The following is a 10,276-nucleotide window of genomic DNA, read 5'->3' as shown; positions in this document are numbered from 1 at the left end:
AGGATTATTATTATTATTAGTTTTTTTTGGAACAAATAGGACACTTTCAAGGATTCTTTTTGAGAGTACACTTTCAAGGTTGGAGTAAAGAATGTGTAGTATATGATTTACCTAAGTATATAATATAACACAATTAATGAAATAGGTACATTCAAAGACGGTGACACTACCTCTACTTCCTCAATAATAATAAATAAATAAATAAATAAATAAAAAAAGATAAATCCACCTTTGGTAAGGGTTTAAAGAGTTGAACATCAAAGTTTAGTAAATGGCTGAGAGGTAGAGAATTTAAAAGAAGTCAAAAGTCTCAAAGGTTGCATTGCTTAGACAAAATGAGTTCTTCAATTTGAATTCCATTCAAACAGAAATGTTAAGAAAAGTAATTAATTTGAACGGAAAAAAAATCTTATATGAAAATGAGTGTCTCAACTGCTACAAAATTTGTAGAAGTTCGAAGCTCTTTGTAAGTACTTTCCGCATTTGTTGGTTAAGTATTTAGTCTGATGATTTCTCACAAAATACTTTTGTTTAGACCATTTGTAAGATTGTTATTAATGGAATGTTTTCTTTTTCCTCCCTCTAGAAATAGCCAAACATAATAATTTGTTGCGAGAATTGCTTTGGCCAAGACAAAAATTGTTTTTGAACATATTCTAAAGTATAACAAAGACATACTTTATTATAAAGAATACGTTCAAAAACAATTTTTAAAGTTGAGATACTATTCTAGAATTTTTAGTTTCTCACAAAAATTGCTTTGGCCAAGAATACGTTATAGAATCTAGAATCCATATGAAAAAAATGATCTAGAATCTAGTATCTCAACTTTAACTTTTTTTATATTTTTGTTAAGGTGCTCCTTGACTTCAATTTACAAAAGAGATCTCTTTTGTGTGTGTTAAGGTAATAAGGGATAATTGTTATTTTTACTCTCGTTTTAATACAATATTATTATTTACTACTCAATGTTTAAAACTTTTCCTTCTTTTAATGTTTTCCATGTACTTCATCCCTTCGTGACCACTCCAGCAACAACGAAGCAACAACTATCGTTTATTACTGTTGTCACCTCATTATAATGGGAATCATTGTTTCAGTCACCTCCTTTGGCAATCAACTTCAGCAACCACTTTTGACGATCACTTAACTAGATAGATTGATGAAGTCCACCTTGGTGATCAACTACAATGACCACATTTGATGCCCAACTCCAATTACTACATTTTTTGTGACCAACTTTGATGATAACCTCTAGTAACCAACTCTGTCGATCATTTCCAATGACTAATTCTTAACCAACTTAGTTGATTATGAAAGAGAGAAAACTCAGTGATGGAAGTGTTTTTTAATTATATATTAAAATTATTAATTCATAGTATTTAATAGTTTTCTTTTATAGTAATATGACATAAAAAAAATACTTCGAATGTATAACAAACCAAACAAACCCGCACATACAAATACTTTTAAGGAAAGGTAACCAAACACAAATTATTTGAAAGAAGTGTTATCTAACACACACACTATAACAAATAACAAGTTACATAAAATTGTACAACAACCCTAAGAAAATAAAAAATAAACGTTGATCATTAATTAAAGTGACAGAACAAAACACAAGGTCCGAAAATATAATTTTTCACTATTGAATAATCAAGTGTTTTCAACGGTACAGGTAAACACAAAGCTCTAATTGAAGAACCCCTTAAACTTCTGTATCTACACATTAGTCAAATAATTAAAATGAGCTAACTCGTAAACAAAGGTGACAATTATATGTAAGCATGATTCATACTCTACTTTTGTATTCTCATATACAAACATCACTGATATAGTAGACACCAAAAAGGAAAATCTAGAGCTAATCATGCTCTTATCACTTACCCAATAGTTCACATCAGCTTATATGTTAAAGCTCTATTTTTTCACTTGAACAGCTACTCAAAGTTTAGCACCTAAAAGTTGAATCAGCCATGAAATGAATACACCAAAAAAGAACTACTCAATGCCTATCTATAATGAATTATATTATATACGTAAACATGACTAGAACAAAAGCATTGGATAATGATTCTAGATGCTAGATTAACAAAAATTCACTCTCCATCCTTAGGCAAATCATTCCCTAATCTCATTTATAATATATATATATATATATATATATATATATATATTCCAATTAAACTTATAACTTGTTATAAATGAACTATTTATAAGGTTTATTAGGATCATATTTGAAAATCGTTTAATGCAGTAATTCTTATATGTAAATAGATTTGCTTATGTAGGCCTAGAGGTCAAATTGATAAATTTACCATTCATCCAAATAAAATATAACAAGGAGCTTAAAATTGATACACTTATAAAAATTTGTAGGTTTAAATTGACACAATTATTAAGTTAAAAGCTTGCATTCATGCAATACCAACGGGTGAGTATAACTTGATCTTTGTTCTAAAAATCAAACAACCAAAAACTAATAATAAAAAAAAAAACAAACAAAAAGGTATAGGATGATTATGAAAGGATGATTATGAGATTCCTCTTTTATACACACGTTTGACTGCAATCAGTTTACATTCATTCATATCATATAATTATATATATATATATATATATATATATATTATCTATATATTTGTTAGGTCACAAGTCTTATAAATGAAAAATAAAAATAAAAACCAACAAGCAAAAAATAAAATAGAATAACATTAAAAAAAAAAAAAGGTTTTAGAAAAAGGAAGAACAATGATGAATGTTTCATTGGGTTTCTCTTTAGTCACAATAAATAAGATAATTAAAATTTCTGTCCACTCAAATTCAATAATAGCACACCTTTTTATTTTTCAAAATTTTCAAATATTTTCTTTTTCCAATTCCATTTTCAAAAAAGGGTTAATGATAAGAGACCAAATGATTGCATCCAACGGCGGATGTGGGGCCTTCACACTTTGTGTATTTTAAAAAACAAAAAAAATTTAATAATTAAACATTTGACAGAGATATGATATTAACAATTTTCTCTTCATAAAAATCATTTCATGTCTACTACATTTACTTTGGTCTATTATCATAGAGGAATCATGGCTAACACTTACTTCCCTATACATTCTTCCTATTCCTATTCCCCATTTTATATTAATCACCCACCAAAAAGGAAAAAAAAAAAAAAAAGAAAAGAAATCTATGAGAAGTATAAGAGTTTTGTTCATACCAAGTCATTTCATAAAGCCAAGCTTATATTGTAGAAGAGTTAGTCAACCACATGACTATCTACTAATATTATATGTGTGAGTTGAGCTCGCTCGCTCTTGTTATAGTGGATAATTGTTATCTAACTAAACAAATCTAAAAATTAAATAATAATAATAGAAAAAAACTAACTACAAAATTATAGGTCCACCAATGAATTATGAATCAAAAGAGTCTATCTTATTTTTGTCATCATCTTATAAACAATTATAAGACAATCACAAATCAATAATCTCAACATATGCTAATATAGGCTACAAAAAGACATACACATAGCTGAGTATTATAAAAACATTATCTCAAACAAAAATCAAATATACAAAATTTTTACTAGTCAAATAGGTTACTCATTGTGTTAATGGATATTCTATCATCAGATAAGAGTACAAAGTTCGAACCCTCTCGACATTTACATGTTAATTTTTATAAAGGGAAATGATTATCTTAATTTTACTCTCTCATATTCCTATTCTTCAAACAAATATATTATCAAGTGCTATCTTGCATGAGCATACTAATGAACTTATACATTCGAGCTATAAAAACTTAGTAACTTATGTTAGGATGTTTGCGATATAATATATATAATATAGTAAAAAGGGGAACAAAGAATGGTTAAGAATAGAAGAAAGGAAGAAAGTGGCAATAATCCTATTAAGAAAAGTGAAGAAATACAAGAGCTTAGCTTAGGACATATTTTTCTTTTTGTTTTAACATAAAGGATTTTACAAAAAGACCACTTTCAATCCATAGAAGAAAGTTGAATTTTTTTAGGGAGACAAGAACCCATATACCCATCTTCTTCCAAAATGTGTTTATGATCCAAACACAAGTTTATAATATCTATACCCCCTTCCCCTTTCCCACCATATCTACCATTTTCTAAGCTTGTTTGAAAAATTTCTTTCACCCATTTTTCAAACATTCTCTTGGAAAATGAACCAAATCCTTCTAAAATCCTCTCTATAACCCCCTCTTCCACTCTAAATCTACTATCCCATTTACATTTCTCCTTATATGCCTCTCTCATTTTCCCCACCAATTCCTCTCTTATTCCCCATTCTTGCTTTGCTTTTTTATTCATAACGAATCGATTCCGAATCGATTCCGTGAACCCATTTGGAATTGTTGTTTCCCCTGTTAGATCACTTGTTATTGGAGTACTTATTTCCCCATCATCTTCTTCTTCTTCTTCTTCTTCTTCATCCTCTGCTTTGATGTTTAGATCCAATGTGTTGTTCATGCTTGATTGTTTGTTGATTCTTTGGTTCTTCGTTTTGTTTTCGAATTCCCTTTCGGCTTTTCGCTTGTGATCTGAATTAGGCTCTTCAATTTTTAGTATCATGTTGATCACCGACGATGACGACCGCGGTGGCATCAAATCTCTGTTCTTCGTTTTATCAGAAGAATTATCTTTTGTTAAAATGAATACAACTTTTTGAATGGTTTCTCCTTTCATGTCTTCAAACTTCCCGTTGTGAAATCCATTTTCAAGACATTTCATCAACTGAGAATCTGCCATTTCCACGTCTTCAACAAGAACAACAAGCTCTTTATTCAATTTCAATGCCTTTTCCAGCATTTCACATTTAGAAATCCCCATTTCTTCACTTTTAGCATTCAAATCCAACAAAAAATCCACAGATCCAAATAATACTTCTGCAATTACAATTCCCATTTTTCTTTTTCCAATGAAATCATTCCCTTCCATCAAAACCCATTGAATCAATTTTTCATCTTTCTTCATTGAAATCACTGCCTCTGCTATACAAGGAATCAATTCTGATCGCCATGGCACATTCTCTTCCAAAACCTTCAAAATCTCTCCTCTTTCAATCTTTCTTTCACTCTCCATTTCCATGGATTCTGCTGATGAATCACTAAACAGAGAATTGCCCAAAGCTAGAGTGATTTTCACTTCTTTCCCCTCCATGTTTTTGAGAGAATTCAAACTCAATTCTCCACTCTGTTCTTGTTTCGTTTTTGCATTCCCAAAATCAAATTCAATTGTTGTGCAAGATTGTTGCCTTCTGAATCTAGGAACAAAATTTGAAGTCTGTAATGGCTTTGATGTTTGATGATGATGATGATCTGTGAAAGAAATATTTGACTTAGGCCACCATGGATATGATGAAGAATATGAGAAGCTTTTCCCCATTAAGCTTTGCACTGAGTTATCTCTGTGTAGAGTATTGCATAATTTGTTCCATTTTCTCTTCAATTCCACCAACTCCTCCTGTAAAAATCCAATTTAGGGTTTGTTTAGATTAATGGGAGAAAAAAAAAAGTTTTTTTTTAAGAAAAGTTAAAAGATGAGAATCCATAAATTCCAAAAAAATCAATCCAATAAAAAGAAATTAGGACCCAACAAAGACTCTACACATGAGTTACTTTCTTAATTATAAATAATTAGTTTTTTTTTAGTGAAAACACCTATTATTTAGCCAATATGAGCTTAACTAAACTGATAGTTGTATATACTCGTGCACAAGAGATCTTAGGTTCATATCTTCACTCGTAGTTGTATTACAATGCCTTAGAAAAAAACATCTTATCTAATAGTTTGAAAAGCTGTTCTAAACAAACTTTTAATTATTTATAAAAGAGCTAAACAAAAATAGAATACCTTTGGAGGTGATTGAAGCCAAGAGGGAAGTTGTTTGGAATGGAAAGATTTCAAGTGAAGGAGTTCATTTTGGAAATTAGAATTGCATTCTTCACAACAAGTGAGGTTTTGATGTTCTTCTTTGCCAATAATGAATGGCTTTGTTTCCATAGATTGAGAGAAGAAGCTTAGCCTTGAATCATAAACACTGCCACCAACAACCATGAAAGTAAGAAAAGCAAATTAATTAAGCAAAGGAAAGAGAAAGAGAAATAGATGAATTTTTTTAGTGTTTAATTTCTCTGAGTAAAACTCAGTAAAACAAAACCATGCGTGGTTGAATGATGACCAAAAAAAGGAGGAAACACAAAGGACAATACCCCATCTGACTTTCCCAACAATCCCTTTTTTTTCTTCTTTACTTTCTTTTATGTTTCTGTCCTTATTCTCAGATTATGTCTTTGGCCTTACACCACAACACAAGTACAAACCACCCCTAAACCCTTCTCTCTCTCTCTCTCTCTCTCTCTCTCTGCATTATAATTTTTTTTAAAAATGATGATGATGGAGGTTCTCCATGCAAAATTCCAAACCATGTAGTACTTTTCGAATAAATTTTGGAAAAAAAAAAACGCTAAATATATGGTATTTGAATGTGAAGTTTAGTTTGAACAGACAAGTTTTCAAATTTCACATTCAAAACTATATCGAAACAACCTCATTAAATAAGATTGTAAAACAAAGTTGGCCTAAATATAGTTGGAAGAAAATACTTTGCCAATTATTTAAGGAGTGAAGACCTATTTAAGATGATATCATCGTCTCGAAGGTGTTAAAAAAAGGGAGAAAATTTGATACCTTGAAGACTGGAGATTTAAGGCAAGGCCTGAAGAGGGAAGAGGAAGAGCATGAAGATCCCATTGAGTTTCAAGAGAAGGTAATCTCATTTGACATCTCATATAAATCTGATAACTAGCTACACCCATAACCCAAATCTTAATCTTCTTCTTAATATTGTTATTATTATGATCATTATAATGAAAACCCTCCAACAATAAGCTTTCAATTTCTCCAACTAAACCATCCACTCCATAATTACTACAAATACCCCTCTCCACAATCCATTTCAAATCCCCAACATAAACCACTACTCCTCCTCCATTATTCTCACTATGATCATAATTTTCCCCCAATTTCCTTCTCAAAAACTCACTCACATTACTACTACTATTATTGTTATATGGAACAAACTCCACAAACTTAACCCCTTTCATTTCCTCAGGAACTTCCCCCATTTTGAACTTCCTCATAACCTCCAACACAACCCGTTCACTAGAATCCCCAACCAAAACAACATTCTTTCTCTTCCTCATTCCCAAGAAAATCTCAAACACAAACTTACTCGCATTCTCAGAGCCCGAGCTAGATCCAGAACCAGGAAAGAAAAAAAGCGGGGTTGTAGTAGTTTGAGTAGTAGCGGTAGTAGTAGTAATAATATTATTACTATACTCTTCTATGTTGTTCTTAACTGCAGTACTAGAGAAACCAGCTTCTCTCATGACACGACTAACGCTCGGGTCATCCAGAATCGAGATAACAAGATGTTGTAGCTCAACTTTGATAGTAAGAAGAGGGTGCTGTTGTTGTTGGTGTTGGTGGTCGAGTGAGCTACCACGTCGTTGATGAGCTTGAGCGCGTTTGAGAGCAGCGATGAGAGCGTTGGAGAGGGAGGGGGAATGGAGGAGAGGAGGGGAGGAAGTGGGGAGACGGTTAAGAGCGACATTGAAGCAAAGTTCGAGAGCGCGAGATTGGAGAGGATGAGGAGGATGGGATTTAAGGCAAGCACGACGAAAGAGGCTAAGAGTAGAGGGTTTAGAGGATAAGAGAGTGGAAGCTACATGAAGAGGGGTAACATGGGAATGGCCACGACGAGCGGCTAAGGAAAGGGAATGCTTCAAAACTGAAGCAGCCTCCGGGGTGAGGGTCTGCTGAGAAGAAACACAAGTTGTTACTGATCGCATCACTTGCCTTAAACCACCAACCCCCCAATAACCCTAATATTAAAAGGTTGTATCTTTGGTTTGGTTATGAGGGTTATTGAAGAAGGGAAATGAAAAGGGGGTTTGGTTTTTTATGTTGTTTGTTTGTTTGAGTGAATATGGGAAAGAGAGGAATAAGGAGGAAGAAGAAGAAGAAGAATATGAGAGAGTGGTTTTTTGGGGTTTGGAAAATACTACACCAAATCACAGAGCCTTCTTTATATACTAACTTCATGCTTTGTCTTGGCTTGGCTCCACCTTTGTTTGTTTGTTTGTTTGTTTTTTTTTTTTCCCTTTCTTTCTTTCTTTTCTTGAAGGGGTTTATATTTTTGTTTTGTTTTTATGGGATGGTTTGGCATTAAGTGGTGTAAAGAGTGGATTGGCTTGGGGAAATGAGAGTGTTATTTATGGTAGGTTATGGGGTTTCTTCCAGGTAAAATATTATTTTGGTGGTCTATTTTATTTAGAGTTTGTTCGATTTTAACATAGTTTTAATAAATTTTAAGTTTACTCTAATAAACAGAAGTTAATTTTAATAATAATATCTTATTGATAATTTATTTTAAACGATAAAAAACACTAATTTGAAATATTTTTTATTACAAAACAAAATATTAAAATGTCACTTTAATAAGTTTGAGGAAACTTTTTGTTATTTTGTAAATAAATTTGTCATTTTACTATATATGAAAACAATCGTATTTTTTTGATGTAAAAGAAATACCATATTGTATGAATATGTTGTAAAAATTTATAATGAAAATACTAATAGATAACAATTTTTTTTGAAAAAATCAACAATAAACGAGCAAAATAGGAACTAAGTTTAAAACTCACTTAAAATTATATGGACTAAAATTAGATATATAATATAAACAACTATATCAATACAAATTTCACTAAAAAAAATGTTAACCTAACCGACATATTACGTATATAGATGAATAATGAATTCAAAGCTTAAAGTAATATTCATAAATTCCAATTTCTACATCTAAAATAATTATTTAATCAGTTTGATAAATTTTATGGGTTAAAATAAGAGAAGCGATAAATCAACTTTCTTCACCACTAGCTAATACATTTTTCTCACATGATTTTTTCTTATATATATATATATATATATATATATATATATATATATTAATTTCTTACTTGTTGGCTTATCTTACTTGATTGCTATAGCACACAACGATCTATTAAAACTGATTGGCTAAATATTTTTCTATTTATACCAAAAAGAAAAAAAGAATTTTTTTGGAAAGTCCAATTAGAGTGTAACACATTTATAGGGAGTTGTGAAGAGAGGAAGCGAAGTGAAGCATATTATATTATATATAAATAGTAAAATTAATACCAAAGATACACTTCTATCACATAATCTTTATCTCCCATTATTATGAAAAGCTGCAAAAGAAGATTTTTTCAAAATCAATTTCTCTCCCTCTCTCTCTCTCTTCTCTTTAGATAATATATAACTAAACAGAAATGGTTCTTATAGTTTATAATTTATAATATTAATTAGAGATAACAAAGAATCAAAACAGTATGATTATGGGGTTTGTTCAATGTCCTTTATTTTATTTGCTTAATTTATTTTTTTTATTCAAATATTTATTTATTTTTTGAAATTTGTGGTCCCCTAGTGGTCCCTACTACACAATTTTTTTCCTTCAAAGTAATTTTCTTTTTTTTTTATAAAATTTATTTATGGTTCCATATGGTAATGGATCAGTTTTTCCCTCCTTTTAACACAACCAACCTTTGAATGGGCAGACAGGCCCAGAAGAAATTCAAAGCAACAATTTCTTTTCTTTTTTTTTCCCCTTTTTTCTTAAGAAAAAAAATGGAAATAGTAAAGGTGAGAAATGTGTAGTAGGAGAATGTAATGAATTCTCCTTTTGGATATTATGTTGACCACCTCGTTTCTTAACATAGAAATCTTTCTTTTTATCTGATTATGAATAAAAATATAAATTAATGGGATGTTGTAAAAGAATTTATGATATATAATAAAGTTTATGTCACTCTATTTTTTAAATTGTAAAAGTAACAAATTTAAAAATGGAAAATCTCCTAATGGCTCTTCGATACCGCTCAAATAGTCGTATGATATTATTAATTATTTATCATATTCGCAACATGAAAAAAAAAATACTATGAATTGTTTTTTTCTTAACTTTTTGTCATCTGATGCAATTTTTCTAAATTAATATAGATAAAATATTAAATACGATTTAAAAATTGATGGTTGAATCCATGTTGCATTGAAATTTAATTTTAAAAGTAATTTAAAAAATATAAGTATTTTTGGGAAGAAATTTCAAAGATGTAATATTTTCTGAAACTAATACTTCTATAACCTCTAATAATAATT

At 30.3% G+C, this 10,276-nt stretch overlaps 1 protein-coding gene across 1 annotated transcript; it reads right to left on the bottom strand.

Moving 5' to 3' along the window:
- Nucleotides 1–3,879: 3,879 nt before the first annotated feature.
- On the bottom strand, nucleotides 3,880–8,244 carry LOC103492430 (protein SMAX1-LIKE 4-like). The gene is made up of 3 exons (XM_008452805.3): nucleotides 6,719–8,244; nucleotides 5,882–6,068; nucleotides 3,880–5,491 (listed from the first exon to the last, which is right to left on the bottom strand). Exons 1-3 carry the CDS (start codon nucleotides 7,879–7,881, stop codon nucleotides 3,998–4,000), a joined length of 2,844 nt encoding a protein of 947 aa, XP_008451027.2. The 5' UTR covers nucleotides 7,882–8,244; the 3' UTR covers nucleotides 3,880–3,997.
- Between the last annotated feature and the right edge of the window lie 2,032 nt (nucleotides 8,245–10,276).

This window comes from Cucumis melo, chromosome 5 (genome assembly GCF_025177605.1).
Source record: "Cucumis melo cultivar AY chromosome 5, USDA_Cmelo_AY_1.0, whole genome shotgun sequence".
NCBI lineage: Eukaryota > Viridiplantae > Streptophyta > Magnoliopsida > Cucurbitales > Cucurbitaceae > Cucumis > Cucumis melo.
The sequence above is the reverse complement of the archived record's forward strand: the minus strand, read 5'-3'. Positions and strand labels throughout refer to the sequence as shown.

Excerpts from the sequence above, each read along its gene's own strand:
- LOC103492430 (XM_008452805.3), bottom strand. The coding sequence starts at position 7,881 with ATGCGATCAGTAACAACTTGTGTTTCTTCTCAGCAGACCCTCACCCCG. Across the intron at positions 6,069-6,718 it reads TTAAATCTCCAGTCTTCAAG|TGTTTATGATTCAAGGCTAA; the intron begins GTATCAAATTTT and ends TGTTGGTGGCAG. Across the intron at positions 5,492-5,881 it reads GGCTTCAATCACCTCCAAAG|GAGGAGTTGGTGGAATTGAA; the intron begins GTATTCTATTTT and ends GGATTTTTACAG.